At 41.0% G+C, this 20,182-nt stretch overlaps 3 protein-coding genes across 3 annotated transcripts; 1 reads left to right on the top strand and 2 right to left on the bottom strand.

Annotated features, from left to right (window-relative positions):
• Positions 1 to 129: 129 nt before the first annotated feature.
• Positions 130 to 4,640, bottom strand: LOC131473885 (phosphoglycerate mutase 1). Its single transcript, XM_058651486.1, has 4 exons — positions 4,367 to 4,640; positions 3,209 to 3,483; positions 2,123 to 2,303; positions 130 to 1,698 (listed from the first exon to the last, which is right to left on the bottom strand). The coding sequence occupies exons 1-4, from the start codon at positions 4,503 to 4,505 to the stop codon at positions 1,529 to 1,531; spliced, it is 765 nt and encodes a 254-aa protein (XP_058507469.1). The 5' UTR covers positions 4,506 to 4,640; the 3' UTR covers positions 130 to 1,528.
• Positions 4,641 to 8,732: 4,092 nt separating this feature from the next.
• On the bottom strand, positions 8,733 to 12,211 carry marveld1 (MARVEL domain containing 1). Its single transcript, XM_058652245.1, has one exon. The coding sequence runs from the start codon at positions 11,719 to 11,721 to the stop codon at positions 11,224 to 11,226; it is 498 nt and encodes a 165-aa protein (XP_058508228.1). The 5' UTR covers positions 11,722 to 12,211; the 3' UTR covers positions 8,733 to 11,223.
• A 1,877-nt stretch (positions 12,212 to 14,088) lies between these two features.
• LOC131474525 (arginine vasopressin-induced protein 1-like) lies at positions 14,089 to 18,239 on the top strand. The gene is made up of 3 exons (XM_058652433.1): positions 14,089 to 14,266; positions 15,691 to 16,049; positions 16,130 to 18,239. Exons 2-3 carry the CDS (start codon positions 15,700 to 15,702, stop codon positions 16,404 to 16,406), a joined length of 627 nt encoding a protein of 208 aa, XP_058508416.1. The 5' UTR covers positions 14,089 to 14,266; positions 15,691 to 15,699; the 3' UTR covers positions 16,407 to 18,239.
• Positions 18,240 to 20,182: the final 1,943 nt, after the last annotated feature.

The following is a 20,182-nucleotide window of genomic DNA, read 5'->3' as shown; positions in this document are numbered from 1 at the left end:
TGGTCACCTGTGGGTTTCTGTAAAGGGTTGTTGTTTTAATTTAATTTAATTTAATTTAATTTAATTTAATTGTTTGAAAATCATTGGTGGTGGTAATAAATGTATTCATTAATACGAAACAGGACAAGCTGACACATAAGAATTGATTTATTTGCACATAAATGTACATTTAACACATCAGAGCGCTCTGGGCACGACTCACCAACACACACAGAGTTACACATAATAAAGAAAAGTGAAAATACTACGAGACATAACCGCATATTCCTTCCTATCTCCACCACCATTGTGTCACAATGAGGGCAGATGTAGGTGTTTACTTAAAGACTAAGAATACAATGACACTAAGGGGCAAAAGGAGTTCAGAGAAAGTGACGGAGGCATTGGTTTTATCATCACGTAAAATTGTGACTCTTGTGCAGGGTGCACGATAATCCAAATCATTTCATCAGTTTCAAACCGGACAGACTTGGTTAAACACACAAAAGGGAAGAACGTCCTACAGACACACGGCAACAACATACAAGGACACAGCAGCTAAACCAGTCATAGGCAGAGACATTAGGAGAAAAGCACTGATCAGTAGTTCTTCACCGACACATGCTGCTCTCAAGAGATTGCAAAATTACAACCCCTTTATTAACGGAATGCATCAATTTAATCCTATGACAAGTAAAAATAAGTGAGTTGTGCAGCCTCTGCAGCGGCCCATTTTATGTTTAACATTCAAATTAAATATCTAACTTCAATTTAAGTCTAATATACAATATCCCTTCTTCATCTGAAAAATAACATTTAACTTCCTTACACTCTGAAAATCAGTGAATGTTTCAAAAAACAAACAAACAGCCATTTTAACTGTTTAGCCACAGCTGATCTCCCCCCTAAAAAAGAAACTGTATCAATTAAAAGGGGATTCATGTTATAATCAGTAAAGGTATTATAAGTCAAATATTTGAATTATCTTCTTTTAGAATGAGTTGTCATGTTAGACACGCTGGAATGTAACGGCTTCATTCAACCACACACACACACACACACACACACTTTTGGTTCATTTATTATTATATATGCTGTATTTTTATTCTAGTCATTTTTTTTCCCCACGTTATAGAATTTTATTCTTCTACTTATCACATTTAAAAATATACCTCTGCTCTCCGAGTTGTCCACATGCATACAGTAGTAGATGTATGAATGTGAGGGAAATAAAGTTTTCTGTACATTTACATACACACATAAAACACCTTCTTTGTCTCCAATACTATTATTTGAATTTGTTACTTTGTTAAAAGTTATAATATTAATGGTCAAAATAAGCAAAGAAATGATTTACAATCTCTTGAGAACTGTTGCTTTCCAGGCTCTAACAAATCCTAACCACTCATAATTTACTTCTCCGAAAGTGAACAAGTAGTAAAGTGAGGTTCACTTCAGCAACAATCTACAATACTTCTTATTCTGTATAAGAATTCAAAAATAAATTTGGGTGGAGAAAAAAAAAACAAAAAAAAAAACACCTGTTGCTTTACTTCTTGGCTTTCCCCTGAGCAGCCACAGCCTCCATGGCCTTACGTACAGTCTCCTCGTCTCCCAGAAACTGCATCGGCTTCACAGGTTTCAGGTTTTTGTCCAGCTCGTAAAGGATGGGGATGCCGGTTGGTAGGTTCAACTCCATGATGGCCTCGTCTGACATTCCTGCGGGTGGAAGCATTAAAAAAAACAAAGAAACACAAAAGTAGATGAAAAAAGGCTGCAAATGTATGGGTGTCACTGACATGGTATCACACAACTTGGCATTCACACTTATGGCACTTTTACAATATACAGTTCTAGCACTACTTGGCTCGGCATTGCTCTACTTGGTTTATTTTTGGCGTGTTTCCACTGGCTCGCCTCGCCTCTGCAAAGCAAAACAAAAACAAAAAAGACAGATCGAGAGGAAGGCAGATTTTTGGAAGACTTTGAGGATGCCAACTGGCGTTAAACACCTCCACCAACCTTTAAGAAACTATATACACTGCACACTAGTTAATTCAGGGACTGTACCGTTAAGTGATAAAGTAAAAGTATTATATTTATTAGTGATGAAGTGACTGCCGACATGAATCACACCACTCACCCTCCAAGTGCTTAACAATCCCCCTGAGGCTGTTTCCATGGGCAGCGATGAGCACCCGCTTCCCCTGTTTAATCTGAGGGGCGATCTCTTCGTTCCAGTAGGGCAGAGCCCGTGCAATGGTGTCTTTAAGGCTCTCACAGGATGGAAGCTGCTCCTCAGTCAAGTCTGCATAGCGACGATCCTGCAAGAGTAGAAAATAAACAATGACCCATAGCCAATACAGGATAGCCAACCCATTTGATTGAACTGACACAGATTGATTCTGTGGATTTAGAGAGGGTTAGAGTGGGTTTTTGAACATTTTTAATGCACAAATGTTACATCTATAAGATTTACTTTAAAATGTTCACAAATGTGTCCATAATAGCATATTTTTGTAATACAAGTACATTATTCCATTTGCTTCCTCCGTATCTGTAAGCTTTTGGAAACATTCTTCCATATTAGTGCACATTTTCACTAAAATGAAGGTAGATTATGGACAACTGACCTCATTACACGCTGCACCTTAGTTGATGGTTATGTTTCTTTACTACAATATACACACATTGGCCAGGTGTATGATATAAGCCGCATTGGGGGGTTTTCAAGCAAAGGCATAAGCAGCTGTGCCCATTGAAGAAACCTATATAAATGATATTGAAGCATAAATTTGTAATTATTGAAGTACTATGATGGCTCACATTGGTCAGGATAACTGTGCATAAACATCCGACTGTCTCTGTCAGGAGAGACCAACATGATCAGGTACCATGACTGAACTTTGAACTTAAACCTAGCAGAACTCTTCCCTGTCGTATATTAACTCACCTTGAACATACTATTAGGTAAGAGCATTAGCAAAAAGCAACAGACTAAATCTCTAGGTTGGCTGTCAGATTTCTTTTGTGCATGACATTATTCAAGTGAACGTGCTGCAGACAACCAGGCATGACCTTAAATCTTAAATCTGTGGTTTCACTCCCTCGTGGTGCCTGATGTAGTAATGCCTCCTCTTTGTTTCGCCTTTGTGGACATAAGTTGATCAAGTTGCTCAATGTGTACAGAACCCTTTCAAACTCTTGCACCATTGTTATCAGATCTTACCTTGCTGATGATAGTGTAGTAGTCGTGGTCTGGGTCCATGGAGGGAGGGGGAATATCAAACGAGCGTCTCCAGATCTTGACCTGAGCCTCTCCGTGCTTGGCCGCCGTCTCTGCCTTGTTAAGCCCCGTCAAACCTCCATAGTGGCGTTCGTTGAGCCGCCAGGTCCGATGCACTGGCACCCACATCTGGTCAATGCCGTCCAGGACCAGCCACAGAGTCCTGATGGCCCGCTTCAGCACGGAAGTGTAGCAAATATCAAACTCAAAGTCAGCATCTGTGAGAGCAACAGGTGCAGGGGTTTAATGCAAGAGTTAAAAGAGGACTTCTCTTGGATTCTGGGAGAGGGCTGAGAAAATACAGCCTTGCTTGCAATATTTTTCTCAACTAATTGACAGTTTGTAAAAAAAAAAAGAAGAGAAAAACAGCAAATTCTTGTCTTGTCGTGTCATTTTGTCATTGCTCCATTGCGAGTGCCCTGATTAAGGGACAATCATGTGGTACAGAAACAGCTCAGTCACTGACACAAAAAGAGTCTGTAAAGAGTCATAACAAAATGTGAAGAAAAGCCCCAACACACATCTGCCTACGCTGGCAGCCATCTATACCTCGTGATGCCTGCTGAAGGTAACCAGCGTCGTAAAAGGACTACCAGTACTCAATACCAGTGGTTCTCAAATGTAAAAGTACCACCTGAGAAAATACTGGGCTCTTTCTTTTATTGTGTAATTTTCTTAAATGTATTTCTACACCTTTGTAAAGCACGTTGAGATGCCCTGCGTATGAATAAACTTGCCTTCTTGATGGAAGCAGAATCATGAATGAATTAAGTGATATTATCTCCAGGTTACATGGCAGTTTGAATATTAGATTCCTTGATTCCAGTGTAAGAAAACAAAACAGAGTAAACAAATGAAATTCCTTTTTTTTTCCCCCACATCATCCACATTTGAAAAATGTCCTCGTGAGCAGGCTGCGAGGCCTGTGATGACGCGAGGATGTGACTGAAAACACACAAACTGAGCATCACTCCTGTGTGTTGGTGGGTCTGATACAGAGGGAGGGGGTGATGTTACCGTCAACAGTGGACTGACCTCCAGTTTGTCATACATACATAACAGTGGACGAGGACAGAAAATGGACAGAACAGTCCTGCTCACCTTTCAGGGCCTGTCCCCCTCTCTTCGCCTCCTTCTCCCCGGTCTCGCTCAGATCCGCGTCGAACCATCCGCAGAACCGATTCTCCTGGTTCCAGTTGCTCTCTCCGTGACGGATCAGCACTAATTTGTAGGCAGCCATGACGTTTTATAGTTTGTCGGTTACAAGTTAGAAAGTGAAAATGGAGAAATGAACACTTAAATAAACGGTTAAGAGTCGGAAGTTGACGGTTAAGATTCCCTCGCCGCTGCTGCTGTCAAATCAATGAGGATTGTTTTATATATATGTAAAACGTCAATAGGACACGCCCCATACTTCCTGATGTTTGCGTCCAATGAGATTCTGACTAAGTGCGTCACGTGGTTTCTCCACCAATGACAGCGGTGGCCGTCAGCGACGACCTTCATACTGTACACTGGGCTTTTATACTATCTATCTATCTATCTATCTATCTATCTATCTATCTATCTATCTATCTATCTATCTATCTAATACGTCTTACATCTTCTTATTATTGTATGTTTTATCGAGGACAACAATCGTATACGTGATTTGTTTTGCTCTATGTTGCCACCTAGTGGCTAAAATCATCTAGTCTTGACCAGTAATGAAACAGGCCAACACACTGTCCCTCTGAATAGTCTAAAAATATTAATAACAACAACAACAACAATAATAAACATTATCTTTTTGTATATAAGGTGATGTGGTACTAATGTATATATGTGAATGTTGGCTGTAAAAGTAGACACATTAAAAACAACAACTATTACTATTAAAATTATTATTATTAGTAATATTGCAACCATAATAATAGGGTTAGATAAGTAGCAGCTATAATCCCTATATGGTCTTTTTTGTAATAAAAGAATTTCAAGTAAAGTAATTCTGAATCTGATTTCATATTTTATGACCAGAATAAATCAGATGATAAAATCTGTTTTCCAGCAGCAGTGTGGTGTAACAGGAGTGGGGTTTTTGTGTGAAAACAGTGGTAAAAGAGTTCAGAGGCATGTGGGATGTTATCAGGATCTCCATGATTTCTTCCCTGTGTGCTTACACTGCACTGAAGATGCACTGCTCTTAAAGTCTTCCTTCCTTAAGCATCATTCTTTAGATTTAATTCAGTGGGGGAATGTACACATCACTGTGTCTAATCCATTCTTTGGAATCATGTTTTCATGAGGCAAAAATGTCCAGGTGATGAAAAACAAAGGTGTTGCTAACCTAAATTGTAATAAACATGTCAGGAACCGTTAAATGTCAGACAGGAAATGAATGATTTCACCCTCTCAGTGACCACAAAACCGCCCTTTCTCTGTTTTTCTCTCACACACTCACACACTGTGAACATGTCGACTACAAACTGGCACAAAGAAGGAAGCAGTGGTATTTTCAGGGCTCTATAAATAGTTATCATCATCGAGCACATGAACACTGCGCCCATTCAGAAGCACCGTCCGAGCAGAAGCTGCTGTGGAATTAGTAATTCCCAGTCACCATGTTAGGAAACTATTAAGTGGTGAGTGTCAGATGCAAACTACTGTACACAACATACCCGCTTCAACAATGAGCCCATTTATGCCTCTACAAAGACAAGGAAATGTCAGTCTGCAAATTCCTTCTGGAAGTATTATGAAGCATGGTCCCCTCTTGCATGTTCACTTGTTCTGCTGGTCTCCATCTGCTCTCTCAGCCCCTCTCTCCCTCTCCTCTGCAGTGGAATGTGCATCTCAGCAGTATGAGATGAAAGTGTGGTTAACAGGGTGCTGCTGCTGTGTGTGTGTGTGTGCGTGTGTGTGTCTGTGTTTTCATGTGCACACATAGCCTCTCAAGTCAGATGGTAGGGCAGGAAAGAATGTCAGACTCCTTTAGGAAGGATGGAGCACTTCCTGTGCTCCATCTGTGCATTTGTTAGTTTTTTGTAATATGGAGTATGTACTAACCCTAACCCTAAAAACCCTAAAAACAAAATATGCCATTTTAAACCATCTCTGAATCAAATATCAATAAAATACAACAGTCTACAAGAAATGAGCCTGAAGTGCAAAATGTGCATCATACTGCTGAGGTTGGATACAGTTTGTGTGCCAGGTAATAATCACACATATGAACATAGCAACATAAATACGAATAAATAACCCTCATGAGACACACCGCATTGCTTGTGAGCCAGGAGTCTCAGGGAGCTCAATCTCAACAACAAACCCAATAAAAGAAGAGTTTTTTTCACTTTAGATGAACCATCCCACATTGTCAACAAAAACAAATTGAAAACATTTTATTGTGATGAAAATACCTTCATATGAAACCAAAAGGCTTGTATATGAAATAAATTTACAAAGACGAAAAAAAAACAAGGCTCCCGAGATGAAATTCGGGAGTGTCCAGAGAAATAACATAAAAATGTGGCTTATTTTTCTTTTAAATACTGTCGAACAATGGTCAGCATTTACAAAGCTCATTAATTATTTTTAGTATAGTGTAGTACTCAAATCACAAACTTGTGTTTTTCTTAGATTTTTCTTTGAAATGTTAATGGACATGAGCAAGAACTATTTATAAAATGAAATTGCCAGTCTTTGTGTCTGATAAGGTACATTTAAGAAAAACAAGTTTTCCTGTTGATGATGTTCTGCACTCTTACACCACTCTTTTCGTGAAACAAGCAGGAAAAAAAATCTCCTCATGTCATAAAGGTATGAATTTTTTCCATGTCAGCAGTGTCCAATCTATGTTTTCAGGAGGAGCCTTTGAAACAATTTGAAAGGGGTTGTGATCATGACTTTTTTTTTTAGACATTTAGTCTCTTGCAGACGGGTGGGAACACAGGAAATGTCTTTTTGGTTGAGTAACCAAAGTAAATATCACACAGTTGGCACTCCAGAGAACCGCCTGGCTCTATACGTTCCTAATACCCAAGTTGTCTGAGTTTTCTTCACGGAAAAAACACAATAACCTCATTTTGTAGTGCCCACTCCGTTCTTATGGCATTAGGAGGCGACACAGGAGTCCTGACTCATGTTAATACCCGTGCCTTTAAGTGGGGTCAGTGTCATAATCGGGACGCCATAATGTAGAAAGTTTAAAAAATGAGGAGAATCATTTTCTGGATTTAATTGTCAGCACATGACATACTTGTAGGTCTTCCAAAATGAAGTTATTTTTCAATATCAAACTGAGCCCTGGACTCAGTGTGTTGTTTATGCAGCACGCACGACCTTAGTGTCTGCAGACACCGACACGTGGACACGACAACACTCGTGTGGAAATCTCAAAGGGGGAAGAAAGGGTGGATGGGATTGTGTCTTTTCCTCCTTTGGACTTGCTAGATTTATATCCTGGAGCTGCAGCTGGTTAACATTAACCCTTCCACTCCTGTAACTCCAGGCACAGATGTCATCGTGTGCTCAACACACACATAGTTTTCTTCCTGACCTCACTGCATACAGAAAGGAACGCAGAGGATGACATAAACTGAACAAAATGCTTCCCCCTTTTTTCTTTTTTTTTTTCCTGCCTCTGTCTTTATATGGTCACTTTTCGGACATGTTGCCTCTGAAACATAGGGGGCTAAATATAAAAACTCTTCAACAAAAACCTTGATTTTGTAACACTGATGCTGTCACAGTGCCACATGCTATCTTTAGTGCTTCTTCCTCCAGAATAACTAGTGTTATGTGCAGGAGGAGTTTATGTTAAGAGTTTCTGTAACCTGCAGCCTGTTTCCCTTCATTTGCTTGGCTTTGTTTTCATTGGTCACGAGTCAGCCCACCTCCAGAACCCCAACAGACTGTTCTGGTAAGAACAAGCCTCTTCCCAAACTATTACACACACACAAGTCTGCACAGCTATGCTTCCAAGGACTTTGCATTGGCTTCTATACATGTGGACGCCCAAAACAAAGCGTTAACGTAACCAAGTTGGTATATAACCCTAACCATTGACCTGACCACATTTCAAACTTAGTCTCCAAAGGATTGCTTTCATGCACAACACATATTACACCGTCTGTGCACGTGCGAGTGACTCTGTCATTATCTGACAGACACGCAGGTTAAAGGATCTCTGTCTTTCATGTGGTGAAGTGGCAGAGCCTATAAATACTGTCTGCTGATCAGGTCAGGGCTTTTATCTCATCATCCAACAGGAAGCCCCTGTCCTGAGTGCTTCTGTCTGCAATCTTTTTAAATCTGTGTTTAATTTGGAAAAAGCCACCAAAGTCATACATAATTGGCGCACACGGCCCCAGCTCTATCTCGAGGGAACTCAAATAAAATTGACAAAGCACTTTGCAAGACATTTTCTTCAGGCACTTTCAACACACGCAAACAGATGATTGTAAAACCAAAGAAACACCTCAGTGCCTATGACTTACTGCTCTTTATTTTTTTGCTCTATGGATTTACATCACGAAGACTTGGGGTATAAAGCTTGTTTTTTCTTCAGCATACACGTCATAGCACCAATCACATCCATGTTGTTGAGTCGTCTACAGCACTCACAGCACTGACAGAAGCGACTAAATGCAATGTTTGAACGAAACAAGTAACAAAAACAGAGCCAGTCAAAAGTATTAGTCCATCACGCTTCACTATAACTGTTCAGTATAGTTTGCTTTCATTAAAAAAACAAAAAACACACATATAAAACAGATAAAAATATATACTATATATATATTTTTTTTTTTAAAAGATTAGAAAACAATCCATTTTGGAAATGAATACTTTTAAGCGGGTTTTAGATGAGCTGTTAGAAAGAACATCTACAAAACATACTATACATTGAGGCTTTGTACTATAAACTTACTGCATATCCACTGTAATTAGTCCTGACAGGAATAATAATAATAATAATTCTCTTTAAGCGTAAATAGCATTAAAGGTACAGTAGGCAGGATAGTTTTGGTCGTTGTGGATCAATAATTCCATAATAACCTTTCAGTAAAATGTAGATCAAGTGATCTGGCATCTGGCAACACGGCAGTTCAGAAATAAAGTGAACGCATTTCTATATACAAGTCTCGTTGGAGGAATTATTCACTCCAGCACCAGCAACAACTGCCTGTTCTACAGAGAAACTTTAAAAAAAAAGATGAAAGAGTCTAAAAGACAAATGGACAATGAACTAAGTTAAACGTGTCAACGTCGGCAGTAAGTTCCAGAATTGTGACCTTTAATTCTACATCCACACTACGCATTTTCAAATAAAAATTATCTGCATCATCTATATCATCTAAAGACATGTGTGTACATGTGTGTTTGTGTAAACAGGAAGCTGATTCTTCCCTCTGCAGTTGTTCACTTGGTTTCAGAAAATAACTGTCAAACAACAACGTTAAAAAGTATCAACAAGTCAACTTTCTGTAATAACACCTATAACACACACAGCTTTTAGTCGAGAAGTTGTATCCAACAAGAAGGAAGCAGGTGTGAGAATCCTTGTTTTCAAAGGTCATGATTTTCAAATGAAAACAGAGTAATGTGGATGTAGCATTAATGTTCAGCGGATGGAAATGCAACAATCTACTTTTTTTTTTAAGCGATCCTGCCTACTACATCTTTAAATGACTGAATAATACATTTAAGCAGTGGAGGCACACAAACACTTTTACATTTCCAATCAGACTCAGTGTGCAGATAAAGCCTCTATAGGACTCTTGATTAGCCTCTGAGGGGCTGTGTTCATGTTAGCAAACTTTAAAGGTCCAGTGTGTACACATTTGCGACATCTATGACTGTGTGTTCACACCACACACATTTAAAATCAGAATTTATCAACAGATCCCTTGTTGTGTTGGAATATTTCAACTTGCATATCAATATCATGTGATGTCATTTCACGATAACTAATCAGCGTCTCCATATAACCAACATCATGACATTTGGTACTTTTCCATGATACAGTTGCGGCGCTATTCGGCTCAACTCTACTCTGTTTGGTATCAGACACGTCGTTCTCCACATGGGTGGGGTCGCCATAGTGAGCAAAGCGGCTATTTCCGATGTACTGAATCATTAGAATCAGTTCAGTAAAAAGTTCAGTACTTCCTGCATGACCGGAGTCTGATACAGTCACTGAACTAAAATGCAACTGAAGGGGTTGTGATTCGCTAAATGTTGGAGATTAACGCATGTTTTCAGGATTTTTAAGTCGGTTTAATTGCTCTATGTTGCGTACGCATTGACGAGCAGTCTTGCTACAACTGTAAAGTGGAAAAGTGCCAATTGTCTCAGAAATAATATCAGAAGGACAACATTTTAGCTGTGGTATGTGGTCACTCTACCACACTTCTACTTCCTCTACACTTGCAATCTGAGTCATTTCAGCCATGTTTGTTGGTGAAAGAAAATAGCCACTCCCACTCTCCTCTCTTTCATTGAATTCACTGTGATTGAATGATTCCATGGTGCATCACAAGTGAGAGACGCGGTATGATTGGTTTGAACGCACAGTCATGACAGAGATGTTGCAAAAGCATCAGGGAACTACAGTGACCTTTGCAAGACGGTGGCCTCCGTAAAGCGAGGCCCTTGCCTAACAGGCTTATTCTTAGTCTACGAGAACAGATTATACTACCATATAAACACACGTATGCATCTTTAATTAAATGTCTGCCCGTAGATGTTCGTAAATGTCACACACTGGACCTTTAAACACTGACTGTGAGGCCACAGAGTGATATTCTGTGATTCAACGTCGCCTGTAAACTTTGGTTTTTGAGGAGACAAAGGTGATAAGAGTAGCTGTTGAGTTAAATTACAGTGAAGTGAACTATTCCTCATCTTGTAGTTAATACACCTCCACCCTCCTCCTCCTCCTCCTCCTCCCTCCATCATCACACCTCTCTTCAGTCTCTTCAGATCACCGTCTGCTCACCACGACACTTCCTGCACGCGTCGTAAATAACGGACATCAGGTAGGCGACGCAGCAGAGGCAGGCGAACACGGCGGCTGTCAGGTAGACCTTGTAGAGGCAGAGGTGCTTGTACTGCTCCAGGTTACAGTAGGAGTTGCGGTCCGTCTTGTAGATCATGACGCCGATGGCCGGCAGGTAGAGCGCGGCGGCGGCCACGTCGTGCGCCAGGTTCGTGCACAGCCAGCGGTCTCCGCCCAGCAGCGGCACCAGGTCCTGCTTGTCCAGCAGGGTGACGAAGAAGAGGGCGAGCGTGAGGAGCCAGAAGAGCACGGCGACGAAGAGCACGAAGTGAATGGAGCCCTCGTACTTGTTGGCGGCGATGGTGACCCACAGTCCGGCGCCGAACACGATCTGCAGGATGCGCGTGATTCCCAAAAAACTCTTGAGGAACTTCACGATGTTCTGCCTCACCTGCGGCTGGGAAGCTGGGGGTGGCATCTCTCTCCTCCTCCGGTCACTCTCGGACCCAAACTTTCTTTTTTTCCCTTCTTACCCGAACAGGGCGGATGCTTTCTGCCAGCTGCAAACAGCTGGAGAGAAGATGGAGCAACAAAAACAAACAAAAGTGGAAATAACGGAGCGGAAAGCCCAGGCAGGGGTCTCAAAGATGAAGCCGAAAAGTGAGGACACGTTTAATCCGGAAAAATTGAGCTCTGTGTTCTTTTCCACAGCCCCGGGGTTTTGAAATGAAAAACCTTCTTGTAGCCTGTGTTTCGTCTTTTCCGTTTCCTCTGCTGAGTCCGTGCTGGGAGATGATAGGAAATGAGGGAGGAGGGCCTGAAATTCAAACCCTGCTCCTCCTCTGCTGGACTCCTCCTTCATCCATCTGTTTCACTAACTTTGCATAATGTGGACCATACACTGTAAGATGATTGGGACCAGGGCCGGCCCTATGCGTTTTGGTGCCCTAGGGCGAGATTGGGATTTGTATGGAATTTGACACTTTTGAAAAATTAACCACAAAATCAAAATGCACAAATTGCAAATAAAACATCGATCTTACCATTGAAAAATCCCATTTTTTGTTTGCAATGATCGGAATTTTGTTTGCACCAACTCTTTTGAGTTTGTGCTCCCTCACTTGGTCTTTGCGATTTTGGAACTGAGCACAAAGAGCATGTTGGCAAACAAAATAACGCGTGGACAGCGCCCCACCAGTAGGTGGAGCATTAAGCCCCGCTTACCAAGCAGAAAAAACATTTCGACAACAGAAGAAGTAGTCGCCAAGGATAGAGAGACAATGGGATAGGCGGAGAGAGACAATGGACAGTGTCCTCAACACTGCTAGTAATTATAACGTTTGTTCAGCATAGGCCTAGTCTACGTACATCAAGCAATGCAGGGCACATGAAACAGTAGGTGATGTCATAACAAACAAGCAAACAAGGCAGACATTTACCTAAATATCAACATTTCAATTTCTTTCTTGCACAGAATTCAAGCTGACCCGTGTCTATTTAGGGCAATTTCAAAAACTTTCAAGGGCCTTGAACCCTGTCTAAACCAATAACTGAACTGTGTATATAATCTAATGTGCAACTAAATTGGTAAATGTAAATGCAAATGCAGCACAATTGTGAACATAAGTACAGTGGATATTATTATAATATTTCACATGGATATTATTGCACAGTGTTTATGGTACAGTAGTAATTAGAGTCATTGTCTACAGAGTGTCTGACACACCAAGGGTGGAGTGCTACAGTCTGATGACCACAGGCGCAGTAATGACTTCCTGTGATGCTCTCTGTGGTGCATCTCGGTGGGATCAGTTTCTGACTGGAATTACTCCTGTGTTAGACCAGGACATTGAGGAATGGGTAGAAGACATTGTCCAAAATAGTCTGTAACTTAGACAACACCGTCCTTTCTGACACACTGGGATCAAGACTGCAAATGTGTGTAAAGTCTTTTGTTCTTTCAGACAACAATTTATGTCTTTGTAAGGTCCAAAAAGCATAAAAAGCTAACTTTGTGGGGGACTTTTGACTGGGCCCCACAACTTTAAAGGGCTTTTTCAGAGTTAGGACCAGGTTTCAGGGTTAAAGTTAGAATTGGGTTTAGGTAAGGGTTAAGTTTAGGCACTTAGTTGTGATGGTTAAGGTTAGGGTAGGCAGCTAGGGAATGCATTGTGTCAATGATGTGTCCTCACTACTATGTCACTAAGAAAACAAGTTTGTGTGTGTGTGTGCACTTATATTTATATCTCTATGAGGTCCAGAAGGCACATAAAACTATCTTTGTCGGGAGATTTTGACCTTTTAGGTTCATTTTCTCTAGGTTCCACAACTTTTAAGGGATTAATCATGTTTAAGACCTGGTCTTAGGGTTTAGTTTAGGTTAAGGGTTAAGCACTTAGTTGTGATGGTTACAGTTAGGGTAAGGGACTCGGGAATGCATTATGTCAATGCTGTGTCCTCACTAAGCTACAATAATAAATTTGCAGGTGTGTGTGTGTGTGTGTGTGTGTGTGTGTCTCAGGGGCATAATACTGTGCTTGTTCTTACGGTCCTGACGTGTAGCGGGCCCTGCGTCATCCTCTCCCGCTGATCACATGGTACTTCCTCTCTCGCATAACTGACAGACGCCCCTCGTGCCAGCCAGGCACATTGACGTCAATGGATTTCAATCAGCGCACACACACACACACACACACACCCTACGTGGCCAAAAAGGCGGTGCCACACACTGGCGTCACCTCTGTTTTACCCAGATTGGTCGAAATAACGCCTTAGCCCCGCCTTACTGTGACGGAGCAGGGCAATACTCTCTCGTCATTGGTCAGCCGTTGACCCTGGTGTGTGATTGACAGCAGGCTGAAGGACAGCGGGAGTTAGCAGGTGACGCTGCTGCGGGTGCCGTTGAGTAAACAACAGCAAATACACACTGCTCTTTTTTCGTGTTGCAGTCGTCTTGCGCTGAAGAAGAACATCGATTCGTTGTTTGGATCAAAGTGCTTCTGGATACTCGAGTTCATCTCCCGGTGAGCAGCTGTACTTTCTGTGTTTTTCACGTGATTATCACGGGGTTCGTGTTTATTCTCAAAACAATGGCGGTAGTTTCTACGGTAACTCGTTCAATCGGTGCATGATATTGTATTTATTTCAAAGATGATTTATTGTCTGCTTCGCCTGTGTCAGTTTTGCAGCGGTTCATACTGGGTACATGTGCAACACACGCACGCACACACGCACGCACACACACACACACACACACACGCACACACAGCACAGTATGAGGACAGTCTGACGTAAATTAGTCAGCGTAAACCTACTTCAAACGCAGATAACTTGGTCTGTGCATGTGTGTTAGTTCTCTTTACACTTGCGAACTTCAGTAATGTCAGTTTAAACGAGTAATGTGCACTATAATGTTAATTATTCCTGGTAAATTTGCAGTTAATAGTTTTTCTTTGTATTCCTACGGAAGAGGATTAGGGTCTAATGTAAGAAAAATTGGGAAACAGTGACTTCAGTTTTTTTCTCAGAATAAAGTCAGAATGCTGTAGTTTCTGTAGAATTAGAAATAGTTTCATTTATTTTGCCTATTTTCTTCTTTTTTTCCGTTTTTTCCCAGAATTCTGGCTTTTATTTACTTTTTAATGTTGTGGCCCTAATCCTCGTAGTATTCCAGATCAAAAATGACAACACATTTTTCTCACTTATTTAAATTTTAATAATTTTAGAGTAATTCACAAATGATTTTAGTTTACACAATGTAAATGTATTTTTTTATTTCTTGTTCTGCCTTTTAAAATAATCAGCCTATATATATCAGGACAATTAAATGGTCACAGCTACCTACCAACACTTTATTTATAGTAGAACTTCATTGTGAGAAATTCAACATGACATGGAGGGATATTATACAGAATTAAGTTTAACTTGACCTGGAAGGACTTGGCAAATCATAAATCTAATAACTGTATTTGTGGATGGATTCTGATTACAGGCACAAAGAAAGAAGGCAGCTGACCTGAATCACATGCACTACTGACTGTTTTCTGTGTCACTGTCCCACTTACAAACACATGCGAGATCAGAGACGACGTTACCATCTGCAGTTTAATGGGCTTTAGAGCAGATCTCATCACTCACTTGCTAAAGAAGGATCAAACATTTAGAGCAGAAGACTCACAGCTGACCGACAGTGTTTCACTGTGACGGCGGGTGTTAAAAGTGTCCGTGTTGTAGATTTAAACCTTGATGGAGAATTATTGCGTCACTATGGAAATATTAACCACTACACCCTAATGTGAGGATGAGAACTTAAGGATATAAATGGTTTCTTTCTATTGTATTGTTTCAAAATGTGATTTAAATGTGGTAATGACTTGTTTTTCTGGTTTAACGTAAATAATAATTGAGTAAATGAGCTAAAACTCTTGCTTTTGTCTGCTCGGATTAGATTCGCTGTATGCCACCGTTCCCCGTGTTCCTCTACATGGATTCTGGACCTGCCTCTCCACCTTCCTCCGCGGTGGCGAGCCCCTCCCCGCTGTGGCGGCTTGCTGAGAGGAGAAGTAGAAAGGCCGGTGCAGGGAACATTTTCAGCAGTGTGAATTTGTGGCAGCTCCAGAGACTGTTCAGGGCAGCTGGGGACCAGGATGCCGAGCAAAGGGCACAGCTCGTCTGGGGCCACAGAGACGAGGCTGAACTGGCTCAGGCCCTAATTGGGCTGAGGACCCGGAGTCACCGCAGAGTGCTGAGGAGTAATGGGAGAGATGCTCTGGAGTCACGCTGGCTACGTGCCTTCAATCAACTCAGGTAGAGTCACTGCTAAACACAATGTATTTACATTCCTGTCGCCTGTGTATTGTTTCAATGACACTGTCATTGTTGTTTAGGATCAAGGAGAGCTCACTCAGGAGCCCAGGAACGGATTCAGGGGAGGAGGAGGAGGAGGAGGAGGAGAGTGATTCTGAGGCAGCAGCACACAGCAGTACAGATCCACAGCCACACTCCACTGTAGGAACCACAGGAAGAGACACAGAAGCTACGGCAGCGCAAAGTGAGAGCCACAGTCCTGCAGTGACATCTAACAGACCAACGAGAGTCAGCGCAAGACTGAGGAGAGCAGCAGAGAATGACCCAGAGAGATACCTGCACCGAATACTCCACTGAGTCCAAAAAAGTTAATTCTAGCTCACAAATGAATTATACTCTGACTATATTCTTTTCTCAGCAAGTGTAAATTTGTTCTTCCTCAGAAGATGTCACGTGATGTGATCTCTAGTGTTATATCCAGGTACGAGTGACAGCGAGAAGGTCTTCCAGCCACCAGAGGGTGGGGTGTCAGGCCACTTGGTGGGTGCCAAAACATCCGGGGTGGAGTGAACCCATTAAACAGGGATGAGGGAGCATACTTGCTGTCCCACACCTGGGTAGATCGCGACCCTCCCCCACCCCAACTCCACCCCAGACCAACGTATGCCGCTTTTCCACTACATGGTCCCGAAATACAGTGGCAAGGGTTGTGATGCAGCTCGTCGCTCGCGATCGCAGGCTTTCAGCAGTGCTGTCGCTAAATACACAGACTCCTCTGTTAAATGATGAGATTTTTAGACATCTCCTTGCTAAATGTCGGAGATTAACGCAGATTTTTGTACCTCCATGTACCAGGTACTATTGCTAATGGAAAAGGAAAATAACCGTGCTGTGCCGAGGCGAGGTGAGTCGTGTTGAGTCGAGTCACGGCGGGACTGTGTAGTGGAAAAGTGGCATTACACTAGCAGAGAAAAGAATGTAGTCACAGTGTACATATGAGCATTAACCAGCACAGCACACAGCAAACCTTTCTGCAGCCTGACAGAACTGAATGGTTTCTCATTATGCCTATTAAGTCTGGTCTTTAAAGGAGATCAGATGCTGGTATTCTGACACTACAAAAACAAAGATAATGTGAGTAACATGAATGTATGGCTGGAAATTTGCCTTATTTGTTGTCAACCACTCACTCACTCAGTCACTCACTCACTCAAGTCTGTCATTTTTAAGTCACTCATTGTCTACAAGTTTTATCCTCCACATGAGGGTTTGCGAGGCCTGGAGCCAATCCCAGCTAACATCAGGCTAAAGATGGATCGCAGGGCCAACGTACAGACACGCACAACCTTTCACTCTCGCACTCACACCTACAGTTAATTGTGTTTGCGTGTTTTTCAGCCTCTCCCTTAAGGGGTCGCCACAGCAGATCGTCTGCCTCCATCTTGCACGACTCCCTGAGTCGTCATGTTGAAGTAAATAAGTAAGAAATGGTTTATTTATCATAGTTGTAATGTATGGTTACACTTGTCTTCGACCATAAACAAAGCCATGTACAGTATATGCTGACAGACATCAGTGAGATGACCTATTGTAGAGGTTGATTTCTTGATTTTTGTATTTAATGTATGTTTGATGTACTTTGCATTTAAGCCGCCGTGTCCCTGTTTTATGTGCGTGCCGTGTAACATTTTAACACTATGAAAGGGTCAGAGTGCAATAAGAACAATGTCAGTCATCACGACAACATTCACACTACTCCACAACGTTTAGAGAGGCTGTTTCGACCTTCCTCGCTAAACAAACTGTACCGAACCTCAGTGATGCAAAAACAAATATTTCTGCCTAGAGACCAAACACCTAAAGGCCAAACTCACTATTCAGGGAAATAACTACTTGAAATGAAACCATTGTTGTATATTGTACAAAAAAGACAGCCAGCACTGGGCAACATGTCCGTAAAAGCTATCACAATAAGACATTTCAGCTCAGTCAAGATCAATAATTATTCAACATTTCACATAATAATAACATTTCACAAAGGTGTGTGAGCACAATGCAAAAAAAAATCTACTTTTCTAACACCGATACTGAAGAATATTGTGATCTTTATTGTTATTGAATGATTGCCCTTTTTTTGTAATACTGTCGTCATTTTTTTAGATATATGGTAATAAAGAAAAAGTAAATATTTTTTATTGTATGTCTGTTTTCTTTCATGTAAAATATATATATATATATATATATATATATATGATAAACACATATTAATAACAGGATAAGTTAAAATAACATCACCAATGTCGCTTTTTGTGTCAATTACAAGTCAACGCATTCATATTAATTAAATGTAAGACCATGGGTTCCTGTTCAGCAGATTTGAATGCTGATGATAATTAGATAAAGTATATACACATATTCTCCACATATATTCTGTTTATGTACAGTATTCCTGGACACGTGCATATGCCCTTAAGATGACACTGAGAGAGCACAGACAGAGAAAAGCTCACTTATTTTAGGTGCAAATGATGCCCTCTAGTGGTCATATCCGTCTGTGAAGCCATCATGTTTGCCAACTTGCAACCACTAGGTGGCGCACAAGGTTTTGTTCTGGAAGCACAAACCTCATCACTGACTGAATCAGACAAGGAAGTACACTTTTCATGCATGGCACAAACAAAAAAACAAAGTATATGATTAAGATATAATATTTATTACCATTATTTTTGATCATTGTTTGTGTAAGGCTATGTTATTTTGATCTAAAAATGCAGACTCGGGTATTATTTATAACTTTATTTACAGGCTCAAGGTCCAGACATACACACAAACTGACACACACATAAACTCAAACACGCAGATTAAGGTTTTCATGCTTAACTTTTCTAACAAATGGGTCAAACACTGCTGAGTAGATGAGGATTTACTGGTGACGTTTCCTTTCCTCCTGGGTCTGACAGATAAAAGCCTGTCTGCGTCTCCTGGATCCTCTCATCATGGTGATGACGTGATGGAAAACTGAGGCACCTGTAGGAAAAAAAATCAAAACAAAAAAACCCCGGGGGATTTGGGAAGATTATAGCGTCACCTCAGCCGATTCCTTCAAATACAGAGGAAAGCAAGGAAGCTAATCCTTAATTTGCTGAGCTCCTCCTGAGCTTGTGTCAAAGAAAGCTCACAGCACAGAATGCAGCACTTGCTGTAGGTCGTCTCAGATCGCAGAAAATACGATCCAGCACTAATATACAGTACATATGTGTGGCTGGATTTAACTATGAAGGTCAGGTATTTTGTGCTTAATCAAACGAAAATGTAAAAAATGGGGGACGGGTCACATGACTTGACTTGAGCGTGACTTAAGTCACAAATTTGAGGACTTAAGACTCACTTGATGCTGGTTCAAGACTCGGCTTGACTTAGACTTGAGGAAATGACCTTTTGTTGCACAGAATATTTTTATTTTCTCAAATATTGAGGAGTTAACGTCACAATTTGCTTTTGAAACCCGGCAACCAAGCTTTTACTTCTGAAACTTAAGTACATTTTATATCAGAAAATGACTTCTGAAACTTAAGTGCAGTAAATGTCATATACTTTAAGGCTTTTACTTAAATAATATTATAAAAAAAAGTGGCTTCAACTTCTACCAAAGTAATTTTCTGCTAAGATACTTGTACTTAAATTGATCCTAATTTGAAAATAGCATCCAGTCCTTGGCGTCCATTTTTGACTGTGAGCAAAACATAAACCACACAAAACATTTGCATATTATAGCCTTTGTTTGCAGATAAAGATGTTTTTTCATTTTAGCCGCTCATTCGGCAACATAAAATGTGCTCAGAACTGTGTCGTGCACCTGTGCTGGTGGTGTTACTAACTGTCTGTAGCCACATTTCTCTAATCCCTGGTCAGCACAGAGTAAAAAATGAACAGAATGTGCAGGATTCACTACACAGTTTTAGACCTTGATCAGATCCTCGACTAACTCTGCCATCTGTCTCCTAAATCACCAGATAACTCTGCTAGTTTAATTTTGTTTTTGGTGACACTTGACGTGCAGAGAACAGATGAAGACAGCGAGGATGCAGATCAGATTATTCAAAGGGAAGAAGTGACAAATTTATGTCTTATGT

Source organism: Solea solea, chromosome 15 (genome assembly GCF_958295425.1).
Source record: "Solea solea chromosome 15, fSolSol10.1, whole genome shotgun sequence".
Classification (NCBI taxonomy): domain Eukaryota; kingdom Metazoa; phylum Chordata; class Actinopteri; order Pleuronectiformes; family Soleidae; genus Solea; species Solea solea.
This window is presented reverse-complemented; position numbering and strand designations above follow the sequence as displayed.

What these genes read in the sequence shown, in the direction of transcription:
- LOC131474525 (XM_058652433.1), top strand. Translation starts at nt 15,700, where the DNA reads ATGCCACCGTTCCCCGTGTTCCTCTACATGGATTCTGGACCTGCCTCT. An exon ending in CGTGCCTTCAATCAACTCAG is followed by an intron (nt 16,050 to 16,129) that starts GTAGAGTCACTG and finishes ATTGTTGTTTAG; the next exon opens with GATCAAGGAGAGCTCACTCA.
- marveld1 (XM_058652245.1), bottom strand. Translation starts at nt 11,721, where the DNA reads ATGCCACCCCCAGCTTCCCAGCCGCAGGTGAGGCAGAACATCGTGAAG.
- LOC131473885 (XM_058651486.1), bottom strand. Translation starts at nt 4,505, where the DNA reads ATGGCTGCCTACAAATTAGTGCTGATCCGTCACGGAGAGAGCAACTGG. An exon ending in ACTACACTATCATCAGCAAG is followed by an intron (nt 2,304 to 3,208) that starts GTAAGATCTGAT and finishes CTACTCTTGCAG; the next exon opens with GATCGTCGCTATGCAGACTT. An exon ending in GATTGTTAAGCACTTGGAGG is followed by an intron (nt 1,699 to 2,122) that starts GTGAGTGGTGTG and finishes TTCCACCCGCAG; the next exon opens with GAATGTCAGACGAGGCCATC.